This window comes from Acartia tonsa, chromosome 5 (genome assembly GCF_053477335.1).
Source record: "Acartia tonsa isolate MP-2025a chromosome 5, ASM5347733v1, whole genome shotgun sequence".
Lineage (NCBI taxonomy): Eukaryota > Metazoa > Arthropoda > Copepoda > Calanoida > Acartiidae > Acartia > Acartia tonsa.
The window spans coordinates 26,873,658-26,900,127 of NC_137264.1; the positions used below are offsets into that span (position 1 = coordinate 26,873,658).

General features: G+C 32.8%; 4 protein-coding genes across 20 annotated transcripts in view; all 4 read left to right on the top strand.

Annotated features, from left to right (window-relative positions):
• LOC145319155 (uncharacterized) overlaps nt 1-6,177 on the top strand; it is a 52,108-nt gene extending 45,931 nt beyond the window's left edge. For 2 of the 8 annotated variants that reach the window (XM_080161044.1, XM_080161045.1), the window contains exons 24-25: nt 237-559; nt 6,043-6,177. In XM_080161044.1, the coding sequence (XP_080017170.1) occupies nt 237-431 (195 nt within the window). In that variant the 3' untranslated portion in view covers nt 432-559; nt 6,043-6,177. Of the gene's footprint in view, nt 1-236; nt 3,550-5,059; nt 5,679-6,042 lie in introns of those variants that run through there. The other 6 variants (XM_080161037.1, XM_080161043.1, XM_080161040.1 and 3 more) reach the window with 6 other exon arrangements.
• On the top strand, nt 6,141-10,985 carry mRpL53 (mitochondrial ribosomal protein L53). Of its 4 annotated transcripts, none has more exons than XM_080161071.1 (9): nt 6,141-6,278; nt 7,078-7,163; nt 8,486-8,573; nt 8,691-8,739; nt 8,849-8,952; nt 9,056-9,135; nt 9,215-9,292; nt 9,999-10,139; nt 10,772-10,985. In XM_080161071.1, exons 4-9 carry the CDS (start codon nt 8,693-8,695, stop codon nt 10,892-10,894), a joined length of 573 nt encoding a protein of 190 aa, XP_080017197.1. In that variant the 5' UTR covers nt 6,141-6,278; nt 7,078-7,163; nt 8,486-8,573; nt 8,691-8,692; the 3' UTR covers nt 10,895-10,985. The 4 variants fall into 4 exon arrangements, with proteins under 4 accessions (XP_080017197.1, XP_080017196.1, XP_080017198.1 ...); XM_080161070.1 differs by having other exon boundaries at nt 6,142-6,278; nt 8,681-8,739; XM_080161072.1 differs by lacking the exon at nt 7,078-7,163 and having other exon boundaries at nt 6,164-6,278; nt 8,681-8,739.
• Arv1 (ACAT-related protein required for viability 1) lies at nt 10,982-24,831 on the top strand. Of its 2 annotated transcripts, none has more exons than XM_080161064.1 (7): nt 10,982-11,123; nt 11,255-11,368; nt 17,786-18,057; nt 19,013-19,167; nt 23,115-23,220; nt 23,539-23,669; nt 24,385-24,831. In XM_080161064.1, exons 1-6 carry the CDS (start codon nt 11,087-11,089, stop codon nt 23,644-23,646), a joined length of 792 nt encoding a protein of 263 aa, XP_080017190.1. In that variant the 5' UTR covers nt 10,982-11,086; the 3' UTR covers nt 23,647-23,669; nt 24,385-24,831. The 2 variants fall into 2 exon arrangements, with proteins under 2 accessions (XP_080017190.1, XP_080017191.1); XM_080161065.1 differs by having other exon boundaries at nt 24,416-24,831.
• Nucleotides 24,831-26,470, top strand: part of Pi3K68D (phosphatidylinositol-4-phosphate 3-kinase catalytic subunit Pi3K68D) — a 91,266-nt gene continuing 89,626 nt past the window's right edge. For all 6 annotated transcript variants that reach the window (XM_080161033.1, XM_080161031.1, XM_080161034.1 and 3 more), the window contains exon 1: nt 24,831-24,972. In XM_080161033.1, the coding sequence (XP_080017159.1) occupies nt 24,940-24,972 (33 nt within the window). In that variant the 5' untranslated portion in view covers nt 24,831-24,939. The remainder of the gene's footprint in view (nt 24,973-26,470) is intronic.

The following is a 26,470-nucleotide window of genomic DNA, read 5'->3' on the forward strand; positions in this document are numbered from 1 at the left end:
CCTCTCAGTCCAAAGATAAAGCCTATATACCAGGTTTACACAAATGTGTCAGAACTCCCCCCCCCCCCCCCTTGACAAATAGCACAATTTTAACCAGATTTTAATCCTTTTTTTTATTTTAAATGCTTCGAATTGCAAGGTAAGTATTTCTGAAATTTAAAATGGCTGTATATCATCCTTATACTTTGGAAGACTAAATATACTAATACTATCCATATTTATTTGTTTATCTAACAAGATCTCCTCCTTCATCAAGACATGGAAGTAGCAGTGGGCGGTCACATAATTTTGTTGACAGTAGCAGTAGAAGGCGGGATTACAAAGACAAGGATAACAATCGCCGTGATTATCAAGATAGAGGTTCTAGTGATGATAGGGATAGAAGTGGAAAAGATAAGGGAAAAGATCGAGTTCGATTGGTCGATTATTAATGAACACGAATTATTGAGGCTAAGAAATCTTATTATGATATTTTAGTTCATACATTTCTCGTGATACCTAAAGGGAAATACTAAAAATGCGTTTAGTATAGATACACATTACAAATACACATTTACAGGTATCTATTGTTATTTCCTAATAGTTTTTTTTAATGGTTCAAACTGTACAAATATAAATAAGTTTATATCTAGGTAATATCATAATATCATGTAAGGTAGCATGGGGTTCTTCCGGTCACTTTTTTGCTTCTACTTAAAAAAAAACCACAATTCCAAAAAACTTTTTCCGGGTTTTTTGATTGTTAATTAATGATATGGCAATGAGGAAGAAGCCTGTCTTGGTCCGATTAAGATCTTGCAACTAGAAGTCGGTCATAAATCCGTCTATAGGGCGGCGGGTAGCCTATACCAGAATTACCCCACGCAATTCCGGTCCCTTTACTTTGGGGGGGGGGGGGGGGTAGTACACCCCCTTAAAATAATTTTTTCCACATTTTAAGTTATGATTGGAAAGCTGAGGTCATTCGCTTTCTAACAGTACTAGTCACATGCAGATCAGAGGTGGGTTCTTAAACAATTTTTACCCCACTAAAATCATTTTGGAACATTATAACCAGTGGGGCAAATAAAAAATTTGGTAATATTGATTCTTAAAAAACTTTTACCCCACTGGTTATAATGTTCCAAAATGATTTTTTGAGTGGGGAAAAATATCTCTATTAGAAAACTATTTTGAAATTTGGAAGATTTTTTTAGGTCTGACGTTTATTTGAAATTGAACCCTAATAAACCTAACCTTATTTTCTCAGAAACCATTCGACCAATAGAAATGATTTCTTAAACTTTAGCTTTTATGGTTTTAAACTAACTTTTAATTTAGAAGTAACCCCTCTGCCGCCAACCCCTAGCCCTCCAGGAATCAAAAAAAAACCTAAAAATGAACTTAACCTTAACTTTCTCAGAAAATTTTTGACCAATAGAGATGATTTCTTAAACTTAAGCTTTTATGCTTATAAACTAACTTCTAGTTTAGAAGTCACCCCCCTGGCGCCAACCCCCAGCCCACTGGGGCTCAAAAAACCCTAAAATTAACCTAACCTTAATTTTCTCAAAAACCATTTGATCAATAGAGATGATTTCTTAAACTTAAGCTTTTATGCTATATTATAAACTAACTTATAGTTTAGAAGTCACCCCTCTGCTTCAAACCCCTAGCCCTCTGGGCTCAAAAAACCTCTAGAAATGAACCTAACCTTAACTTTCTTAGAAACCATATGATCAATACAGCAGATTTCTAGGATCTAACTTTTATGGTTTAGAAGTCACCCCCCCCCCCCTGCCCTAAATCCTTAGCCCCCCGGGGCTCAAAAACCCTCAAACCAGATGTATGGACCAACCCTAATTATAGAAAAGCTTCACTTCTAAAAAATATTAAATAAACAAGAATGACAAAGTCCATAGAAGAGAAGCTTTTAAATGATAAAGAACGATAAACAAAAAATGACAATAAGTTAAAAATCAGCATGTATTAAATGGACATTTGGACTTTCTGTTAATGATTATAGAGTAGCTACGTTTTTTAAATTGTACCTAAATGCTATAGAAATTATCATGAAAGTTTAAAATCAATAAGACAATTATAATATGTCAAAATTAACTAAAAAAGCTAACCCTCACAGACCAAACCTAATAAAAGAAAAAAAATTTAATGAACATAGTATCGAGTCCGAACTCTTACAAAATTGATTGACATCCTTCTTCTTCTAAAATAGTAAAATAAGTCTTTATTAATCAATTCATTAGGTAACATAAAGTTAATTTTTTTCCCATAACAGCTAAAGTCCAAAATATCTGCACATTTTATAATATTATATATAACCATATATCTGCCAAACAAAAAATAGTTTATACACATGAAAGCTTTAGACCAAAATATCTGAACTTTTAATAATGTGGTTACTGGTAACTTCTAAACTAAAACATAGTTTATAAGCATAAAAGCTTAAGTTTAAAAATCATCCTTATTGATCAAATGGTTTCTGAGAAAATTAAGGCTAGGTTCATTTTAGGATTTTTTGGAGCCCTGGAGGGCTAGGGGTTGGCGGCAGGGTTGGTGACTTCTAAACTAAAAGTTATTTTATAACCATAAAAGCTTAAGTTTAAGAAATCATACCTACCGATCAATTTTTTTCTAAGAAAATTAAGGTTAGGTTCATTTTTAGGTTTTTTTTTTTATCCCCAGAGGGCTAAGGGTTGGCGGCAAGGGGGTGAATTCTAAACACTAAAAGTTAGTTTATTAGCAATATAGCTTAAGTTTAAGAAATCATCCCCATTGGTCAAATGGTTTCAGAGAAAATTAAGGTTAGGTTCATTTTAGGGTTTTTGAGCCCCAGAGGGCTAGGGGTTGGTAGCAAGGGGGATGACTTCTAAACTAAAAGTTAGTTTATAACCATAAATACTTAAGTTTAAGAAATCATATCTATTGATCAAATTGTTTCTGAGAAAATTAGGTTAGGTTCATTTTTAGGGTTTTTTTGATCCCCAGAAAGCTAGGGGTTGGCGGCAGGGAGGTGAATTCTAAACACGAAAAGTTAGTTTATTAGCATTATAGCTTAAGTTTAAGAAATAATCCCTATTGGTCAAATAGTTTCTGAGAAAATAAAGGTTAGGTTTATTTTTAGGTTTTTTTTAGCCCCAGAGGGTTAGGGGTTTGGGGCAGGGGGGTGATTTCTAAACTAAAAGTAAGTTTATAATCATAAAAGCTTAAGTTTAAGAAATCATTTCTATTGGTCAAATGGTTACTGAGAAAATTAAGGTTAGGTTCATTTTTGGGGTTTTTTTGAGCCCCGGAGGGCTAGGGGTTGGCGGCAGGGGGTTGACTTCTAAAGCAAAAGTTAGTTATAACCATAGAGCTTAAGTTTAAGAAATCATCCTAATTGGTCAAATGGTTTCTGAGAAAATTAAGGTTAGGTTCATTTTTAGGGGGGTTTTGAGCCCCGGGGGGCTAGGGGGTGGGAGTAGGTAGTTGACTTCAAAACCATAAGATGTTCATACCTATAAAAGCTTAAGTTCAAAAAATTTACATGGTTCATCAAGTGGTTTCAGAGCACCCCCCCCCCAGCCCGCCTCAAAAAAGCTTCAGTTACGTCCCCCTTTCACATTTTATGTTGAAATGAGAAGAAAAACGCACACACACGACACACCCAAAAAACGTTTTTTTGTACGCGTCAAATGAATTATGTGTACACATTAACAATCTATCTATATTGTCTTAATAGTTGATGAGGAAGAAAATAATCTTTTATCCCCTCCCCAAAAGAGAGAGGAACGGCAGTGCGCGAGTACTATCTATCTATTACGTGTGTCAAAAGTACCATGCTATCTATCTATCGCTAATTTAGTTTTTTTCTCTCTCTCTCTCTCTCTCTCTCTCTCTCTCTCTCTCTCTCTCTCTCTCTCTCTCTCTCTCTCTCTCTCTCTCTCTCTCTCTCTCTCTCTCTCTCTCTCTCTCTCTCTCTCTCTCTCTCTTCTTCAAAGTGATCGATTTAGGGAAAATAAAGTGCAACTCTCTTTCTCTCTCTCTCTTTCTCTCTCTCTATCTCTCTCTCTCTATCTATCTCTCTCTCTCTCACTCTCTCTCTCTAATTAGATTTTTTTTAATAAATTAATTTAAATATTTGAAAAATCTCTGAATTATAAAACAAAAATATTCTAAATTTAATTGTGGCTACCCCACTCGGTCTTTTTTTTAAAGAATGACAATCGCATTTACCCCATTTGATGTTCCAAAAAAAAATGGGAAAACAAGGAAGCCATTGAGTGTTCCAAACGAGTGTTCCAAAGTTCAGTGGGGTAAGGTTTTTTAAGAACCCACCTCAGATAATTTTTTGACCACTTTTTCCCCATTTGAAAAAAAGTTGTTCGAATCGCAAAAGAAACATCATTTTTTTTCATGCAAACTTTTTAAAAAAATAATACTTTTTTAATATGATTATGTTTTTTAAGCTTTATACAAAAAATATATATAATTTCTGATTCGCAGGTCTTGGAATTTTTTGAAAAAAGGGATTTTTCCTCCAAAATTTTAATTTTAAAAATCCTGCCAGTTTTGACACATTAAACACCTTTCTAGCTCAATCCTAGCCGATTTGACATAAAAAATCCAAACCGCGCTAAAATCGCAAAAACCCTCCAATACGAAAAAGATGCTGACCGGAATATCCCCACTTTTTTAAATGAAAAAAAATTATGATAAAATCAAGTTAGAACAACGCCTCCAATTGCAAACGATAACTGAAGGCCATAGTTTTCATTTACTTTTTCATGGAACTGAGGTCGCAGGGACCATTTTTTCACAATTTGAGGTTTAACACAGCCTATTTTGAAATTTGTTTTTCAATTTTTTGGTCCATTTTTGAGGGCAAAAAAATCATAGAAGGAGTGATCTGAAAAAAAATTGCTGAAGTTATAAATAAAAATATAGACAATAAACTACAACTTTGCCTTTGAAGATATCTCGCAAATGTTTAGAACATCGTTAAAAAACGGTTTTGAAAAAGTTGGTAGGGGTGACCGGAATTGTCCCCTTTTTACCGGTATAACCCCACGCTATCCTATAGTTTTTAATCAAATAAGATAATAGTTATTTATCGCATCGTATCATAAACAGCTTTCCGCGGATATAGAATGTACAATTATAAGATTAAAACCAGTTTTATTGTCGGCACCTCGGGGCTAAAAAACTGGTTTTAATTTTATGATTGTACATTTTTATATTTGTAGAAAGCTGGATATAATACGATGCTAGACATAGTTTTTTCGTATGGATGAGAACCGGTTCCTATACACCGGATTCGAATGAATACGAGAATAGTTATTTCTCGTATCGTATTATAAACGGCTTTCCGCGGATATAGAATGTACAATTATAAGATTAGAACTAGTTTTTTTAGCCTCCGGCACCTCGGGGCTAAAAAAACTGGTTTTAATCTTATGATTGTACATTTCTATATTCGTAGAAAACTGGATATAATACGATGCTAGACATAGTTTTTTTCGTATGGATGAGAACCGGTTCCTATCCACCGGATTCGAATGAATACGAGAAATAACTAACCCTTATTTTTTTTTATTTTCTGTAAAAAGTTCGGGTATTGATTAGTTATTGTAGTTTAACTGCCATTGTTCCTTATTGAAAGAATCTTAAATTTAAGTTTACAAAACAATATTGATGACAAAGGGGGGGGGGGCGAAAGTGACACTTTTTGAAACCAAAACTAAGAGTCAACAAAGGAACTCAACTAAAAAAAGGGTTACAGGTCTGAGATTTTGCATGGCAGTTGCTTTATAGGGGTACAATATGGAACTGTGAAGAAACGGCGGCGCAACCGCCGAAAACCGCCGTTTCCCGCCGTAATTTTTGTTGCCTTTTCTCGGCGGTTTTCGGCGGTTGCGCCGCCGTTTCTTCACAGTTCCATATTGTTCCCCTATAAAGCAACTGCCATGCAAAATGTCAGACCTGTAACTCTTTTTTTAGTTGAGTTCCTTTGACTTTTAGTTTTGGTTTCAAAAAGTGTCACTTTCGCCCCCCCTCTTTGTATAGCTAAGCAATCATTATTAATAAAGTTGTATTTAAATTATTAGAAAATGCCAAAATTGGTTGATAAACGTTTGTTTAGTAAAAATCTTCCCTTAAAACTTAATAGTGTTACCTGCTTAATCAAAATTCACTTTCAGACTCATGTGAGCTTGTGCCGGCCAATTTTATTTGTATTTGTGTTACCTTTTTATTGATTTTCAAAAATGTTTCGTCTTGGAGGACCCGCAGCTCCACCACAGGTAATTAAACACTGAATTTTAGTACTTTCCACGGTAAGTCGACTTTCCCTAGAACATTTTTTTGGAAATTTAAGATAAGTGCAACATCATCATGATTCCTATTTCATCTGACCCCTTTTTCCTTCATTTGTTCAATTTACTTTAAAAATAAACCGGAGAGGGATGTAAGCACTAAGAGGTTTAAATTGAGTGATATCTTGTCAGATGTGTAAAATGATACACACATCTTATCGGATTTTGGAAGGGGAGCATTATTATATGCATTAAAATAACCTAGTTTATTAACAAAACAAGGAAGTCGACATCCATAAGAGCGAAGGAAGGACAAACGAACAATAACTCTTATGGCGTGTCAGAACCTAATAAGCATAACATTAACTTGTTAGTCTAAACAAATTTTACATAGATTTGTTTCAAAATTGCGTAAATACAGGTAAGTAAAAGGTATATAATATTTTACCTTGTTCCTGCAACCATTTTTTAACGAACTCAGAATAATATTCTAATTACTTACATCGCTTTCTGGTAACGATTAATATTATACAGTTGCTTCATAAATAGTACCGAATTGTTACAGAATAAATTAACAAAATAAGCAAACCGTTACAGATGTTTCGACGGACTGGTCCTACTTTTAGAAAAGTTTCAAATCTCTTTTGAAAGGTCCCGAACATCACTTATCTCGTTCGTGCACATATCCTTTTGCTTTTACGCTTTAATCCTTTATCCTGCTAAGTCCAACTATTTTGTAAAAAAACTACCAGTCTTGATTAGGTACCTAGTTGATTTTAATTTTAAGGTCGACCCTCAAGAAGAAATCAACAAGGCTAACGTTGCTGTCGCGGTCAATTTCACAGTCTATCTTGTTGTAATTGGTCTTATTAGGTCACTTTATATTATTATCCAAATAAAGTAAAGTCTATACTTTCATTTTTAAAAGCGAAGCTTTTCTATTATTAGGGTCGGTCCGTACGTCAGTCACAAACGGATAGCTTTTTTAGTTAATTTAGGCATGTTAGAATTGTCCTATCGATTTCAAACTGCATGGTGATTCCTTCAGTAGTTAGGTACGATTTAGAAAGCGTAGCAACTCTATAATCATTACAAGAATGTCCGTACGTCCATTTAAACATGTTGATTTTTTTTTCTTTTTTAACAACAAATTTTTTTGTGATCTAATCATCCGATTGATCTGATTTTTGGTATGTTTATTTCTGGGACAACAAAGTATAATGTTTCAAGCAAAGCAACTCTATAATCAAGTCCTAAAAATGTAAGTATGTCCATAAACATCATCCTGTATCAAGCAGTTTTTCAACAAATTTACACTTACAATTTTGCTTCAACTCTTATACATTTATATTCTGATTATTCAGTTCTGACACTATATTAGTGTTAATGTCCGTTTGTCCTACAGTTTCAGTGCTTCGCTTTTATAGAATGTTGTCATCCTTGTTAAACTATCGGCTACTGGGGGGGGGGGGTGTCCCAACCCCCAAGAAAATAATTATAAACGTTCCGGGGACCTATAAGCTACCCTGTTAAGGAGAACCCGATCGGTTCAGCGGTTAGCGAGATCCTTCGGTACAAATAAACACACAGACACATAAACAGACTTCCTGTTACTTTAGTATAAGGATTAGTCCTTTCTTTTCCTAAAAAATGTATAAATACTATTTTTATAAGTGAGGCTATTCTAAAATTATTGAATGCTTGGCCATTTGACGGGTTTATTTTTATTTTTGCACGAGTAAAGTTTGTTTATGTTTAATAAATTGCCTTAAACGGCCGGTTTTTTTAAGCTTTTTATCGCAAAACATATTTTTAGTTGGCCCCAAATTTTAAACTCAACCTAAACAAAAGTTATAATTGTCTTAAATGATTGAAAATTGTCTAATTTGGCGATATGAATCTTATAAAATTTGAGCAGGAAACGTCTGTTTTCATCGTAATCGGCGGTACAGTTACTTTACAGATCCACATTGTACTAAATTATAGCAACAGCAATGCCAAATTCCTGCAGCTAATTTTGGTTGGTTCAATTTTCCTTGTATTTGGTTTGGCTATAAAAAGTGGCTCATCAACTTCCCCATTTTTTCATTAACATATTAATTTTTAGACAGTTTTTATGAAAGTTTTATGTATAAATACAGACTTAAATTACTTTTCATAACACTAGTTGGAAATTACAATACGATTTAATTTAGAGTTGCCCCCAAAGTTTTGGATAACCTTGGTTTTGAAATTTAAAAACTGTCTTACCTGATTTTCCTTCAAAAAGCTTTATTTTTAAAGGTAAGATTTTCTTTTGAAACGTAGTAAATACTAAAACAAATGAAAAATCTTTTATAATTGGCGGTTGCGGGCAGAACAACTCGTATCTGACTCTCTTTTCACTTCAGATCTTTATAGAAATGAGGAACCTGGTGACTATTTCACGTGTTGTCAACAATTTAACAAGGTGAAAAATCTTTCCTGAACATTGAGATATTTACTTTATTATTAGTGCTTCTGTTGATTTATTGAATTTTTTTTAAAACTCGTGATTTTTACATGCCTTCCATTTTTAGGTCTTTAAATACTAATCATGTTCCTGCTACTTTTCTTCAATCAAATTTGAACAGCCCAGTATATGTCAGTTCCAGAACTCACCTTGGTTATATTCCATTCGAAGGTAATAACTATTTTTGTTTGTTTTACCTTCAAATATAGTTTTATGAGATACTTAAGGATTGTACCTATTGTGATTTTTCCAAGAATTTATAATACGTTTTCAGGTCGCATCGGTAAACAACTTTCAAATCACGAAACTTTCTTGGTTGAAACACGTCAAATAAATATTCAACCTGTTAAAAAGGTAATTTTCATATTATTATCACTTAGTAGCTGGTAAAAATTTGCTTATATTCTATACTTAATTATGATAAATCTTATAGGCAACATTTTCATTTGATCCGATAAGAGAAGATTTTCAATCCATAAGAAATTTTATGTATTTCTTTCACAAACCCAAGGTAGGTATTATCTTTTCAAAGATTTTATATTGTATGTAACTATGAACAAACATTGTTTTAATGAAGACTTTTAATAGTTAGTTAGTTTTTGCACACATTAGCTATTAAAATATAAACGTATTTACCCTATTATTTGACTTATATTATGAAGCTTCCCTTAAAATCTAGAATTTAATATATTAATTTATATAGATGTGTCTGTCAATTAGATAAATTATCGGATCTACTGCAGTTCATGGTAAAATATTGCTGGTAACGAATATTGCCAAAAATCTATGAATTTTAAAGGCTGCTAGCTGCCAAACGGCTGAATGTACAGATCATACACGCACACCATTTTAAGCGGTATAAGAAGGCCTTCAAATAATCTGGAATAGCCAAGATCCAAAGATGCACAGGGAAAGCTTCACTAAAGAAAAAACGCGTAAAATAGGTCTTTTTTGCGCATTTCTCTGCACTGCGAGACGATTATGCATTATTGATTTATGGCTATTCCAGACTATTTGTAGGCCTTCTTATGCCGCTTAAAACAGTGTGCGGGCATGATCTGTACGTTCAGCCGTTTAGCAGCTAGCAGCCTTTAAAATTCATAGATTTTTGGCAATATTTGTTACCAGCAATATTTTACCGTGAACTGCAGTAGATCCAAATTATCTTTTTTTAGTTATATATTAATTAGGTCTTATCTTATAATTTTAACATTAAGGTTCTTGATACAAATCAGAAGATAATTATCAAGAAAGAAATCCTTGATGATCGTAGCGAACCTGTCATAACGTTTGAACTTATAGATGGTAGAACACTTGAAATTAAAACTAGCAAACTTACTGAGCTGGAGATTTTGAGGGTAAGTATGGATTGTGTTAATCTTTCATTTCATTAGCATTTCAAACTCAACTGTTTCAATGATTACTTTTTATGATGTGCTTAAATATTACTAAGTACATTCGCGTTTTATAACAAGAATAACTGTATAAAACTCTTAAGGTAGGGACCACACCTATCTATTGTTACATTCCTTTGCCCCAGGGGTGTTTATTCTACACAAGATGAATTTTTTTCCCCTGCTGTAACTTTTTTTTTCTCCTAGTTTTTCCAGCAAGGAGGGGGATAAAATGGAAAAATATTTTCCGAACTCTTTATTTTATTCATATTAAGGGGGTTCCACATATTCTTTTTCACCAAATAGGAGAGAAAAATGGACTAAATGCTTTAGGTTCTCTTAATTTGTACATTTCACACCGCCCCCCCCCCCCCCCCCAAAATCACATATTTTTTAACCCCCCCCCCCTTAGCGAGTCAAATTTGCACAATATACACCACTGCTTTACCTGCTTTACCCCTGGCCCATAAAAAGTCCTTGCTTCTGTAATCCATCGTTATTTACTTTAGTAAAGACACGATTTGGCACCTGACTAAGAATATTATCGCAGTTTTGTGTTGGTCAAGTAATTGGTCTTTATTGTATGTTATTTTTAGGTTATGAACTATTTTCTACTTCCTCTTGTTACTGAGGAAAAGATTATGGAAACAAAATCAGCTAAAGGTGCAGGAAGTTCTTCCGCTACTGGTACAAAGGGCAAAAAAGGCGGCAAAAAATAAAAAAATCATAACATTATACAATTATCAGGAGCTTAATTATTGAAATTTAAATGATATAAAAAGCTCCAGTTTGTAGTCAACAAGTAGAAAACTACGCCAATACAAAAACGTGAAAACAAGGATAATAAAGTGATTTCTCATTAAGTGAATGACAAATTTTAAGTGATCAATTTGAATCGTGTTAATTTCATTATGAAGATTTGTGTGAACTGTGGAACACAAGCGAAAGGTAAAGTGATTACAACATTCTTATAAACTAGCAACTTCGCATTTTAGTTAAGTTAAAGGGGGGGGGGGGGAGGAGGAGTGGAAGTCGACCTGGCACATAAAATTTGAAAGTTGTATTATCTTTCATTTTAGATAAACGTGGCAATTATGTAGACGAGTCTTATGATCACCAACTTTACAAGAAGACTGGAATTATGAAACTTCTAGAATGTTGGCATTGTAACAAAATTGTGGATAAATATATAGGTAGTTGATTTTATATTTCCCCCATAAGCTCAGTACAAATATGTGTTTATGCCGTTTTTCAAAAAGGCATAAGGTGTTCACTTCTTAAACCAATTTTAATAAAATCAATTCTTTCTCGTCATTTCTATGGCTTAGGGGACTTCAGAAATGATGGTACCCAAAATGTGTGTCTGCTTGTGTGTGTTTGTTAATTTAATTACGATAATAGAGACACTAAACGACTTTTTACATATTTATCCATATCTCAGGGGTGTATATTCTGCACTAGATTTTTTTTACTCCTGCTACAAAATATTTTATTTTCCTCGAAGGAAAATGTTTTCAGTGCTCATTTATTCATTTTTTTCTCTCCCCACATGTTTTTCTTGTTTTTTTCAACGAAAGAAGGGATAAAGTTGAAAAAATGTTTTCAGGACTGTTTATTTCTTCATTTCTTTCCCCCTCCCATATATTTTTTTTCTCCTTCCCTTCAGCAGGGTATCCTGTGCAGAGAATATAAACCCCTGTCATATCTAATATATTTTTGTCGGATTTTCAAAGAATTTCTTGTTAATTTAAGCCTTCAATATGCTTTTCAAATCTCCTTGTCTGTAATATTGTCCATTATTTTTTTGTGCATCGCTACTTATGAATGTTGTCATCTTGTTTTGGTTAGCTTATTTTTATTGAGGTGATTTGAGGGTGCAATATAATTTCTATATGAAGTTTTGTATATCTTTACACGAAATAACAGTATTCTTTTTTAATAAACCCCCTCCCCCACAGTGGGTTTTTTGGCTGTTTTGGGGATTTTTTAACTTTAACAGTCACAAATACCAATAAAAGCTTATTTTATATAAAAATAAAGTTAAAACCTTTCACATAAGGTTATGGGTTATGTAATATAACATATTATATACATATTATTGTGATTTTGGATAAGAAAAATGTCCCTAGAACTACTCTACTCACATGGTAAAAAATTCAAAATTTCCGATAAAAAATGTTGTCGAAAAAAAATGATTTTTAAGCACAGACTTGGAACTTAAGACCTAATTAACACTTTTTGGAAAGTTTTTAATGCGTATTATAGTATTATATATAAAAGATTATTCAAAAGCAATATAACTTAATTCTTTGTTGACTGATTTTAAACAATCAAAAAATAGTATTGTTTTGTTTGTGGTTTATTTAAGTTTAAAGTTTTGTTTTAGTAAAACTGAAATATTTTTTAGTAGCAAAGCAACTCTATAATTCACTTTGTCTGTCTGTCAGTTAGTCCGTGACCCTATGGGGGAAACACAATTTTCTTGGCTCCTATTAAAGAAAGACAGCTGAAATTTTTAGTGAAGATTTATATAACATATGCCCATCTAATTTATACAATGTTTTGTCCATCTGTTTGTTATTAGCGATGCTAGATCGATTCCTTGAATTTTAAGTTTTCGTGATTTTCTCAACTCCTTTTCAAAACCCCTCCACCCTCTTTGTACCGTAAAGGTTTAAATCTACATATTATGAACAAAAAATCTCCTGTACTTGGTATAGCTGTTTTAAAGATCTTATAATATTATATAATTTCTTATGAAATGTACCTTGTTCTTCTAGGAATCATTGTTTTAAAAATTCGGATCAAAGATAGACTCATGTTTATAATGTGAAATTAAATTTACAAAAATATTTTTTGATAGATATCATTTTTTTTATTTTATTAGTTGAATGTTTTTAAGAAATGGAGAAAGAAGAGTGAGAGAAAAATATTGACAGAGTGAGATAAAGAGTGATAGAGAGAGAGAGAAATATTGACAGAGTGAGATAAAGAGTGATAGAGAGAGAGAGAAAGAAAAGAAAAAAATAGATAGAGATATTATAGAGGGAAAGGGAAAGAAAAGGCGCGAAGAGAGAGAGAGAGATGAAAGAAAGATAGATAAAGAGGGAATGATAAAGAGAGATAAGAAAGAAAATAGTGAGAAATAGAAGATAGTCAAATTTATTAATGATAGCTAGCGAAATATCACAGGCAAAAAAACAAGTTACAGAAATACAAACAGACACACTCACATAAAAACAAGAATGACAACATACAAAAATACTAAGCTTTGAAATGGTAGGACAAACGAACATTAACATTTGTAGAGTGTCAGAACTGAATAAGCAGAATATTAATGCCCAAGACTAAACAAATTTGTTAGTAATTTGTTGAAAAAGTATTTAAATACACGATACTGCTTAAGGACATTCTTACATATTTTAAAATTGATTATACAGATGCTTTGTTTATAAGATTGTGCCTTGTTGTAATAGAAATCAAAATTATTAAAATCAGATGAATCGAACAATTTTAACATACAAATATGTCAAAAAAGTAAAAAATCAGCATGTTTTAAAATGAGGATTCTGGTGAGGATTATAGAGTTGCTATGCTTTCTAAGCAGTACCTAACTAATGTAGGAATCATCATGCAAAGTCGATAGTACAATTCTAACCTGTTTAGATTACTGAAAAGAGCTAGCCGTAATGGAAGGACGGATGGACCAACCCTAATTATAGAAGCGCTTTGCTTTTAAAAACTTTTTTCCAAATTTTCCCCTCAGAGTCGTGTGGTGAAATTATTTTGTACTGGTCATTTCCTCAGGGATCTAAAGGGATAAGCCAATAGCCGATACAATAGCCGTACAACCTCAAAATTACCCCTTCTGTAGTGGTTGAAACGTTGTTAAGCCAACGAATAAGAAAAAGATATTATAAAACTTTGAAGACTAATTGTAATCTACAGAATACAGACAATTACTATTGGGGATGTAGATCAATAATTGTCTTATCCCTTAAATTGTTTTACTGCAGTGCAGAAGTTCAGAGGTTATAATTCATGACCTCTCACGTATTTTAATATTGATATTTTTATAGCATAACATTTGTCAAAACTTATTTATTTTACATATTTATGGATGATGTCATCCTTGTTCAATTATAATCAACTAGCGGCTTCACCCCTAGCCTCTAGGGGCTTTGCCCCAAGAGATGACAACAACAAAAATTTCAAAAAAAAAAATAAGAACTAAAGAAATCTTCTACAAAAGAAATCTTCTACAAAAGAAATCTTCTACAAAAGAATATTTCTACAAAAAAAAAAATGGGGGGGATTTTTTTGTTTTTGGGGGGGTTGGGGGTGTCCCACCCCCCAAGAAAATAGCTTAAAACCACCAAAGGACCAATAGGTATATACCCTCAAGAGTAGAATCCGATCGGTTCAGTGGTTACCGAGATCTTAAGGGACGGACGGACAGACAGACGGACAGACAGATTAGAAGCCTCTAGGGGTAGGAGGGGGAAAAGTCGACCTCATCTCATTTTAAATTTGTGTTGGAAAGAGTAAAAAAAAAATTTTTTTGGGGCTCCCCCCAAGACACCCTCCCCAAAAATAGTTTAAAACCTTCCCAGGACCTATAAGAAGCTTCACTGTAAAGGAGAACACTATCGGTTCAGCGGTTAGCAAGATACTTCGGGACAGACAAAAAACGCTTACTACTTTATATAATAGGATAATCAATTGGCTGTCAAACCATTAACGATAGACTAAAGGACTTAGTAAATATTAATCTGGATGCTTATTAGTATGACAATAAAGTCTCTTTAGTAACAGCCGAGAAAGTCACGTTTTCCCTAAAACTGTTTCTAATGGCCAGATGTACTGACGGACAGACATATCGTTTATAGAATAGCTTTGCTATTAAAAACTGAAAGTAACCTCTTATAATTATTTCATTTTTTGTTGTTTGACTTCATAATAGCATTTAATTTATATTAACCCATTAGTGCCGAGCGCCACTTTTATGGACCGATCGAGCTGAAAATTTCAGGGAAGCTTGAATATGTCAAAAACGGAATTCCAATTTTTTTTGCTCTAGTGGCGTGCACAGGAAAGTTAAAATAAAACCCGGTTCGGCATGATTGTAAAAGCCCAACGGGCGTAGGGACCCGTTTTTGGGCGGTTTCCGCCGGCATTAAAACCCATTTTTTTTCTAAATACCCGGTTTTTTGGCCCAAAAAATTAAAAATGTTATTTTTGAACGCCCAAAGTGAGATGAACAGTAGCTAATACTACGATACGATCCGTAATTGAAAACTACATAACCACATGTAATCTATAGAGCTACAAGTAATATACGAAACGATTTATATCACATTTAGTGTTTTGGCTATAGGTGCCAACCTTTTCAGTTAAAAAAGCCCGTTTGCTAGGAGTTTTAAAACTTCACACACACACAATGAGTAGTGTAGTAGAGACAATCGTTAATAATGGGAGGGATATTGATAATGTAATTTTTGAACGTCCAAAGTGAATTATAGAGTAGCAACTATTCTATTACTATCAGTAATTGACAAATATACATATAAAAAAATGTAACTAACTATCTATTGTATTATCATTGAGGACCAACATCAATTTATCATCCATTGTCTTATCCCTATAGATCTGTCTATCTATCCATCCTTTTATTTATCTATCTATCTATTGTATTATCATTGAGGACCAACATCAATTTATCGTCCATTGTCTTTTCCCTATAGATCTGTCTATCTATCTATCTATCCATCCTATATATCAAACAATAGATTCAACCCCCAACTCCAACAGCAATAAAATGTCTAGGTTATAATGCAATTTTTACATTTGAAGAGAATAATAAATGATAAAAAATTTCTAATGGTTGAAAAGTTAAAGCGGTTAATAATAACCATTGTCGAACCGGGTAAATAACAGCGACAGGCATTTATATCCAAGCCGAGCAGGGCCTATATAGAACGTAAAAAAACGATAAAAAATCATATAATAAATAATAATTTTAATAAAACGAATTCACAAATGGATGTACTTACCAATAAACTTTAGATTTCACGAAAAAAATCAGTGACTTTACTAAAAAAACAAAAAAGTTAGAAGGGGTATTTTGAATTCACCTCGTTTTTCTTGGTTTTCAAATTTTGTTGAGCTATACCGGCAAACAGAAGTAAGCAAAACTGCCTGCTCTAGGGGTAAATGAAAACCAGGGTAGTAGAGGGGGGATTCATACTGAGAATGATGCAATTAAAAAACTGGAAACCGGTTATTTTTGTGATTTTCTGGAACCGGGTTTTAAAAACCGGTTCAGCACTAATGGGTTAATAAAGCCTTCTACCGTCTGTTTTCAAAGCTGAATTTCTGATTTGGGGCTTTTTGTTGCCAAGAGATAAGAACTAATCTTGAATTATGAATACTTGAATTTAATCAGGGCCTAATAACTTTTGGCAACTAGTAGCCTTAAGTTAGAAAATCCTTTAAACGTAAAAAATACATGTTATTTTAAGATGCAATTTGAGGTGTTCTTGGATTTTAAAGTAGAGAAACATCTGTCTATATCAATGAAATATTGTTACATATTATTTAATCAGATTTTTACACCAATTTATTCTAGGAAAAAGTAGGAAAAACAATGTAAGATGATTTTAATGAAAAAAATCACTTTTTAAAAATATTCCTTTCACCACGTTCAGCAAAACAGCTGTATTTTGCCTAATTTGAAAAATAACTGTGCTTGGTAGGTCTATTTTCCCTAAATCAAACAAAAAGTTGAAAAAGTAATGGCTAACGGCTCAGCTGTTTTGCCGTTTTTTTTGCTATTTTTAGGACAAATCTGTAATAAATCAACTTTTTGAAACATATTTTTGCTTTAAATCATGTGAAATGATACAAAAATTTTTTTTTTTAGATTTCTACCACCAGCTAGAACCGTTTGAAAACACTTTGGAGTATTATGTGGAGATAGGTTTCGTGATGAATTTGCCTTAAAATTAGCCAAAAAATAGCTAAACGCCGCCAGCTGTTAGACGACACTTTTCTAACTTTTTGTTCTATTTAGGGAAAACAGACCTACTAAGAATTACTCATGCAAAATTTCAGATCAAAATACAAACACATTACGAGATGGTTGCATAACTATATTTTTGTTTAAGACTGTTTTTTACTAAGATTTATGGAAAATTTTTAACATGACGAGAGTCGCAATACAAACTTTAAGGAACTCTGATGATATCTTTTTTTTTGAAATAAAAAATATCGGCAATAAAACTGGGAAAGTATTGATTTTTCACAACATTAGTTAGCCTGATAAAAGTAACAGAATCTGTTTCTGTCTGTACTAGAGGATCTCGCTAACCGCTAAACCAATAAGGTTCTCCTTTCAAAAGATGTTTCTCATAGGTACTGGGAAGGTTTCTATCTATTTTGTAGTAGGGTACCACCATCCTCCCAAGATAAATTGCCATTTTTTTTCTCATTCTCGTTAAAACTAAAATTAAAAGTGGGCTGGGATCGACTCCACGCCCATTTCCCTCTCCGGACTTCTGGGGCGTAGCCGCTATGTAATAAAAAATAACCACATTTTGTTTTTATTTTAGAATATGACGGATGCCTAATACTTCTGGATTTGGCTCTACAATGTCCATCTGCGTATAGACATGTTATTGTTAATGGTGGTCCAGGGGAGACTATGGACAGAATTAATACAAAGCTTCTTCTTAAACTCGTCTTTGTCACTCTTATTATTGATGGATTTTGCAAGTGGCAAGAAAGAAACGAGAAAAGTAACCAGGAAATCTTAGATGAGTTTTGGGGTGAAAAGATGGAAGGAGTTGATTTTGTCCACCAGGAATATAAATTTTACACACAGGTTACCATTTTTAGTATCAAAGCTACTCAAATGTTCGTCCGTCTGTTCGTATGTTAGAGACAAAATGGGGAAACGTAGAGTTCTCGGCTCCTATAAATGATAGAAGGTCCTTAGCGGTCGGACTGCTTTTGGGCAGCCTTTTAGCCGCTTTTATTTTTCATAACTGATTTTCTCGACTCCTGTAAAAGATGCAAGGCTCAAACTTATTCTCATCATTCCCATCAATATGAAGCATAATTAAGTATAAAACATCCGTAGCGGTCGGGCTGATTTTAAGCAGCTTTTTAATCGCTTTTACTTTTTACAACTGATTTTCTCGGCTCCTGTAAAAGATATAAGACTGAAACTTCTTGTCACCATTCCCATCAATCAATATAGAGCATAATTAAGTTTAAAACAACCGTTTTTTATCAGCTTTTTAGCCGCTTTTACTTTTTACTTCAAATTTTCTCTGATTCTACAAAAGTTACACGGCTGAAACTTCTTGCTAATATTCCCTTTACTATGCGCCATAATTAGGCATAAAAAAATCTGTGGTAGTCTGACTGCTTTTAAGCAGCTTTTTAGCTGCTTTTCATTTAACAACTTTAAAAGACGTAACCTTATTTTTTAAGGTTTCGTGATTTTAAGTTTTTGCATATTCTCTCTCTTTTCTTTGTTACGAAAACATAATCTGCTCTAAAACTCCTTTTGTCAGTTTGTCTATTTCATAATAGATTTTGTGTTTCGCTACTTATGGATGTTGTAATCCATGATCCTTTTTTAAAATTCCTTTTTTTATTTTTGAAACTTGTTTTCCTCTGTTTTCAATATATCACTTAGTTCTTAGTATTTTTTGTGCTACGTAAACCCAGTGTGTTAAAGTTAATGTTTCTTTGAACTATCCGTATAGAATCTATGGGCAAAGACAATTAATGAAAGAAGAAAAAAAATATTGTTAATATTTTAATTCTAGATTGGAGTTTCAATAGTCGGCCTGTTTACCTTCGTTTTCACTGCAATGTTTATCTTTATGGGCAATAACATGCTCCGGAGGTTATACACAAACTATAAAGTTACATCTGGATGGAGACTTGTCCTTTCTGGCCTTATGCTTACTTACTGTTCCAGGTAAAAAACTATTCATCATAAATACTTAAACATATAGGGAGTAGTAGCTTTCGCAGAATTCCCTTAATGTGTGTGCTTTAAGATAGAAGTAGAACTCAAAAATTTGGAATGGTAGTTGCTTTAATGGGGTATAACGTTGATTTGTGAATAAAACGGCGGCAGAACCGCCGAATTTATTTTTTCTCGCCAAATTACAAAATTTTAAATCCTTTGAGACAAACTTTTTTTTTAATTTCCCCTAATTTTTCCCCTGTCATTTTCTTTTTATTAAAATCCAAAAAAATAACAAGTGTTTAGATCAAATAATAGGTCAAATTTATTAGAATATAATAAGTTTGTCTTGAATGATTCAAATATGTGATTTTTAGCGAGAAAAAAAATTTAAAAATTTTGTGGTAATTTACCGTTTTTTGGCGGCAGCGGCGGTTTTGTCGCCGTTTCATTATAGTTCTATGTTGTAACATATGAGAGCAACTGCCGTACTAAATTTTAGAGTTCTACTACTACTGTTTTAACACACACTTTTACAGAATTCTGCGAAAGCTACTAATCCCTTTTTTAAAAAGTATTTGTGTTTAGTTGTTGTTGTAGCTATGATTCTCTATAGTTAGGACTCAGATGCACACTGAGACTGGAAGTGAGAATTCTTTGGCCAATCTTAGATTGGTAAGCTTCGCGCACAGCTGATTGTATTCTATGTTACATTACAAGCTGACCCGCAATTCTCGTTGAAGCTACTCAATTATTACATCACCCTGGCCTAGAGTTTTGGCAGGTGTTCCATATTAAGCCTCCCTAATTAATGGCACTCTCATACGTGGAGCATGGATGAGAGAAAGCATGGCTAGAGCTGCTTGATATGTAGAATCCTAACTTCCTACAAATCTCCCCCCTTACAACCCTAGGGCATCTTAGGGAAGGTTGCGTGATCATAATCTGACAAATTGCGACAGCATTTGTCAACCAATAACTTACTGCATATCTTGATGAAAATAACCTTATTTACAAACATCAATATGGCTTTCAGAAAAAAAAGTCAACCATACAGCCCATTTTTCATCTAATAAATGAAATTGTAAAGAATAGTAATGATAAAAAGTATACAGTTGGAGTCTTTTGTGATTTACAAAAAGCTTTTGATTGCTGTTCTCATAGAATCTTGCTGGACAAACTTTCTAAGCTTGGAATCAATGGTACAGAATTGACATGGTTTAAAAATTACTTAGCAAATAGACAACAATTTGTTTACATCAACAATGAAAAGTCTGATATGAAATATATTAACAAAGGTGTACCTCAAGGTTCTATTTTAGGACCCTTACTATTTTTAATTTATATCAATGACTTAGCTAAATGTACTACTCTATTTACATTACTTTTTGCTGATGATACCAGTTTTTTAGATTCGGGTAAAAACCTTCATGATATTATTGAATTAAGAAAAATAACTTATTGGTTTAGAACTAATGAGTTAAGCCTACATCCATCAAAAACAAAATTTATGATATTTACAAAAGATGAATCAACAATTGACTTTGATAGCATTAGTATTAATCTTGATCACAATAATGATAACCAAAATGATCCAAATTTGGTACACAAACTTTCATATGTCAACTCAAGGAGTGAAACTCCTGCAATTAAATTTCTAGGTGTTTATTTAGATCCTAAAGTAAACTTTAAATATCATATTGATATGATAAATAAAAAGATTTCACGCTCATTATTTGCTATAAATGCTGCAAAACATATTATTGGTGGAAAAGCATTGCAAACTCTATACAATTCACTTGTCCATAGCCATCTTACATATTGTGCCCCAATTTGGGGAAGTGCAGCAGCATCAACTCTTGATAAAATTGTAAAACAGCAAAAAAAAGCACTGAGAATAATCACCAACTCAAAATATAATGCACATACTACAATTTTATTTAAAAATTTAGAAATTCTTCCTGTAACTCAACAAATTGTCTATTCTAAATTACAATTTATGTTTGATTACGTTAATCATAGGCTTCCATGTTCTTTTGATAACTTATGGATTAGAAATAGCACAAGAACAACAAGAGTCCTTAGAAATAATCAACAGTACAATGTTCCATTTGTTAAACTTGAGACATTTAAAAAATTCCCTTACTCTGATCTACCAAAGTTATGGAATGAAATCATTATTCCTAATACTAATCCTAATCCTGAAAATGAAAATGATAATAATAATGACGAGGTTATTTATACTTTTAGCACAGTTATGTCAAGAAAACAATTTTGTATGAAACTCAAAGATTTTTTGTTGGAAAAACTTAATTTTATTTGTAATAGAGAAAACTGTTCTGAGTGCATAAACAGATCTTGAAAATTGATTTCATAAAAAACCTAGTGATTTTTTTAAGTAGGGGGGGGGGTTGTCTTTTGGCGGGGAGGGGAGTGTTGTTTTTTGGTGGGGAGGGGAGGGTTGAATATAGGGCAAAGCTCAAAGTGGCATTCTATAAAAAAATATTATTTTGAATTGAGAAATTTCTGTTTTTTTTTTTTAAATAATACAATGACAAAGGCTTGAAGTATTGCTTTTTTTTCCTTTTCATGTTTTTTTTCTTTCTCCTTTCTTTTTATAAAAACTTTACCTACTTATTAATCTTCAATGAAATTTTAAAACTTCAAATATGGTATTAAAATTATGATCTATCTTATAATTTTTCCTTTTATACTCTCTTTGCTTTCATAATTGATTTATTTTGTTTTATTTTTCTCTAAAATCCTTTATCTATTTTTTTCATCCTTCTTATTATTTACTGATTTCTCTAACATAATATAAATGTTTATTTGTGTTTTCCTATTTTTACCATCCTTACAACTCAATTTGACTAAATTAAAGTTTCGATTTTCCCTTTAACATTTAATATTTTTATGTTCTTTTTTTTCTTTTTGTCTTCCTTAAAAAGGGGCTTCAGGAATCAAATACACTATCCCCATTTTGGTCAAGATAGTACTCCTGCAGCTCCTGGTGCATATCCTGAAAATTTTCCTTTTCCACCAATTTATATTTAGTTAATAATTAAACTCTTAGTATATATTATTTTATTTTTATGAGACTAAACATCATAATGTAAACTCTAAATTGTCGATAGATAGCAGCAATTTAGAGTATTGTATGTGCTATCTCCTAAGCTAGGGGGTACCTAGCAGCACCAAATAAACATTATTATTATTATTATTAACCAAGTGCAAAGTATATGTGGGGACTTGAACTCGGTTTCTCCCAACCACAGCGTAGTGCGCTAACCACTACACTATGGGACACCCTCTATTTGTATTTAGTAGAAAGTGAGACTGCTCTATAAGGGGGGGGGGGGCAACCATCTCGTAATCAGTGAGCAAATGGCACTTAGAATTCGAATTTCGATCTGAACTTTTGCATGAGTAATCCTTGGTAGGTCTATTTTCCCTAAATCGAACAAAAAGTTGGAAAAGTAACGGCTGGCGGCTCAGCCGCTTAGCCGTTTTTTGCCTATTTTCAGGGTAAATCCATCATCAATTACGCAAGAATCAACTTTTTAAAACATTTTTTTGGTTTAATTCATGTTACATGATAGCAATAATCATTTTTAAAACTTCTAGTACCAACAGCTACCGTCTAGAACCGTTTGTTAGCGTTTTGGAGTGGAAAAGAGTATTATGTGGAGATAGGTTTCGTGACTAATTTGCAATATAGATATCCAAAAAATGGCAAAACGGCTGAGTCACTGACTATTCATTACATTAAAAGATTTCAAGCACCAATTAGCATCTTCTCTTTTTAACTCCTTGTTAATCTCTATCTGTCTATTTGACTACCTACCTAGCCTTCTTGTGAATGTTCAACTTTTTTATTACTGTTCTGTTGAGATCATTTAGCTTACTCAAATATCTATGATGGTGAATAATTGAAAATTTGGTTTCTGTCTATTAAGGTCATTAAAACTGATGGCTCTTCTTTGGCAATCCTCTGATAGATCAGGCTTCATGTGGACATCAATTGACCTTCTCTTTTTCCTTACAACAATTACAAATTTAAAGGTATGTACTTTATCTTAAACTACTTTGTATTATAGATTACCATTTTTTTTGTAGCACAGCTACTATATATTATAATTAAATCAAACGAACGGTTATGTGGTGTCTAGATTAACTTTACTGTTAAGATTCCTTGACTTTATACGTTTAGTACTACATTGCCTATGTCTTCGTGACACTTCAGTCTCACAGTGTCTTATCAATTTACTTATTGCCAATGGTACAATATTTTTTTCTTAAAATCTGTTATAAGGCTTTTAATTCTATATAATTGTTACCAAATATTTTATGATATTCATATGTTTATTCTTATATTTACAGGTTTTCACAAAAATGAATACCTTACAGACAGTATTGACTGCTGCTTGTGCCAATGCCACGATTCATTTCCTGGAGTGTACAAATCACAAAATCCTTCAATTAAATTAAGCAAGATCCAAACAAATGGAGGAGTAGGTTGCGCTAAAAATCCGTAATGGTTGTGAGTTTTAAGTTAAAAACAGTAGTAGAACAAGAAAAATTTATGTTAACTTTAAAAAAAAACAAGGATGACAACATCCATAAAAGCGAAGCACTGAAACGGTAGGACAAACGGACATTAACACTAGTATAGTGTCTGAACTGAATAATCAGAATATAAAAGTATAAGAGTCGAATCAAAATTGTAAGTAAATTTGTTGAAAAACTGCTTGATACAGGATAATGTTTATGGACATACTTACACTTAGGTCTTGATTATAGAGTTGCTTTGCTTGAAACATTATACTTTGTTGTCCCAGGAATAAACATACCAAAAATCAGATCAATCGGATGATTAGATCACAAAAATTTTTTTTTTTAAAGTAGAAAAATCAACATGTTTAAAATGAACGTACGGACATTCTGGTAATGATTATAGAGTTGCTACGCTTTCTAAATCGTACCTAACTACTACAGGAATCGCCACGTAAAGTTTTAAATCGATAGGACAATTCTAACATGCCTAAATTAACGAATAAAAGCTATCTATCTCGGACGGCCGTACGGACCGACCCTGATTATAGAAAAGCTTCGCTTTTGAAAATTTAGTCTATAGTTCTTTTCAATGAGAAATATACATATTTAGTGAATATTATCGTTCTACTACTATTTTTAAGCCTTAAAACTCGCACCTTTACGGATTTTGAGCGCAACCTACTCCTCCCTTTTAAAAAAAAATATATGTGTGATATAAACTAATAATTAAAGAAATCAATCAGAAGTTTGGTTAGTCGGGCTACTCCGCTACTAGCGGAGCCATTGGGAGCTAATTTTTTAAAATTATTTTAAATTTTTTAACTCCCCCTTGCATAATACACTTTTTTATAGTCATTGAAAAAATGAATAAAGGAAAAAGTGTATTTTCCTTATTCCTATTTATTTATTTTTTAATCTGAAGCTTTTCTGTTAATTTCTTTGTATTTATCAGTTTCAGATAATTTTTCTATTATTAAGAATGTTAAAAATATTTTGTCACAATTTTATGTCTTTTTCAATATACAATCAGTATGTAGGTATTTTTTAGTTTTTATTATTAAGTGTTGAAATAATATTCTAATACTTTATTTGAATTACTGAGTTTTGATTGTTTCAGAATGAAAATGTTATAGTAGCTAGCAGGGTGGTGATAGCCCTGGCAACCAGGCTGCTTCATATTTTATACATGTGCCTTTCAAGTGCTAAAATAATTTAATAATAATTAGAATGGATGGTGCCACTGGGACAAGCAGTGGTCAGGTAATTTCTTAATTTTTTAAATAAATGTTATTTTATTGCAAAATAAGATGTTTTTTATTGTTGTAAATTATTACGGTTGAGATCTGTTATCCCTCCTCCTATTTTGAAGTTAAGAAAAATTTAGGGGGAGGGGTGTGTGTGATAGTTTTTTAATGTAAGCAAACCTGACTCTCATTTTTAGTATGTTTCAAAAAAGGATAAGGGAGTATTAGAACAAAAAAAGTACTTTGAGATAGAGAAACAAATTGAAAAGTTTGGCAAGAATCAGTGTGGGTTTGCCGTTGGTTTTTCAACATTGAGCAGTTTTGAGTTTGACAAAACATAACAATAGATGATAGATTGATGTGCATTCCCAATAATATAAAACAACAAATAAAATTACCCCTCCTGTAAATTAAAACTATTAACTAAAGTTAGGAGGTACTTCTTGAAGTACTGGGGGATATTGACGTCCCTCCCCTTACCAGTCACCCTTCCTTCCAGGGATATGAAAGGTTTGCGTAGGACTAACTATCCTACCTGTAAAAAAATCTGTTCAAGAAAACACCCACAGAACCTCAAACACTTATGGCTTTCACACAGCCAGAGGTGTACATGAAACAAGAACTGTTGGAACTGATGCTCAGTTTACTGAGAATATGAAAGATGATGGTCAAATCCGAAAGGAAGCTATCAACTTGATGACAGGACCAATAAGTTCTAAGCAAAGCTGTAAGATAGGAACCTGGAATGTTAGAACAATGTATGAGTCAACTAAAACAGCCCAAGTAGTTAAAGAAATGACAAGTTACAATATTGGAATACTTGGAATTGCGGAATGTAGATGGACAGGACAAGGACAAACTACAACCAAAGATGGCCACCTAATACTTTATTCTGGTCATGAAAGCCAACATATGTATGGTGTTGCTATAATTATTCAAAAACGACATGTCAATTCACTAATAGACTGGAAACCTATATCAGACAGAATAATTAAGGCTAGATTCCAATCAAGGCACTGCAAGTTGACCATTATCCAATGCTATGCCCCAACAAATGACAAAGATAGAGAAGTAAAACAAGAGTTTTATGATCAACTGCAATCAATCAGAAACTCAGTACCCAAACATGACATGTGCCTAGTTCTTGGAGATATGAATGCTAAAGTAGGAACTGACAGGACTGGAGTGGAGAATGCAATGGGACACTTTGGCATAGGTACAAGAAATGAAAATGGAGAACTTTTACTTGAATTCTGTTTAAATAATGATATGGTTGTAGGAGGTACATTATTCCAACACAAAAACATTCACAAATATACCTGGACAACACCCGATGGACAAACAAGAAACATGATTGACCACATTATGATCAATAGAAAATGGGTCAAATCAATGCAAGACTGTAGGAGCTATAGAGGAGCCGACATATTTAGTGACCATGAACTAGTTGTCAGTAAGATTAAATTAAAGCTGAAGCGTACTGGCCATGATAAAAAGAGTGAGATTGGTAGACA

Bases quoted from the DNA above. Each gene is read 5' to 3' on its own strand.
- mRpL53 (XM_080161071.1), top strand. From the start codon at position 8,693: ATGAGGAACCTGGTGACTATTTCACGTGTTGTCAACAATTTAACAAG. The intron at 8,740-8,848 runs GTGAAAAATCTT...TTCCATTTTTAG, and splicing joins GTTGTCAACAATTTAACAAG to GTCTTTAAATACTAATCATG. The intron at 9,136-9,214 runs GTAATTTTCATA...TAAATCTTATAG, and splicing joins ATATTCAACCTGTTAAAAAG to GCAACATTTTCATTTGATCC.
- Arv1 (XM_080161064.1), top strand. From the start codon at position 11,087: ATGAAGATTTGTGTGAACTGTGGAACACAAGCGAAAG. The intron at 18,058-19,012 runs GTTACCATTTTT...TTTTAATTCTAG, and splicing joins AATATAAATTTTACACACAG to ATTGGAGTTTCAATAGTCGG. The intron at 23,221-23,538 runs GTATGTACTTTA...TTATATTTACAG, and splicing joins CAACAATTACAAATTTAAAG to GTTTTCACAAAAATGAATAC.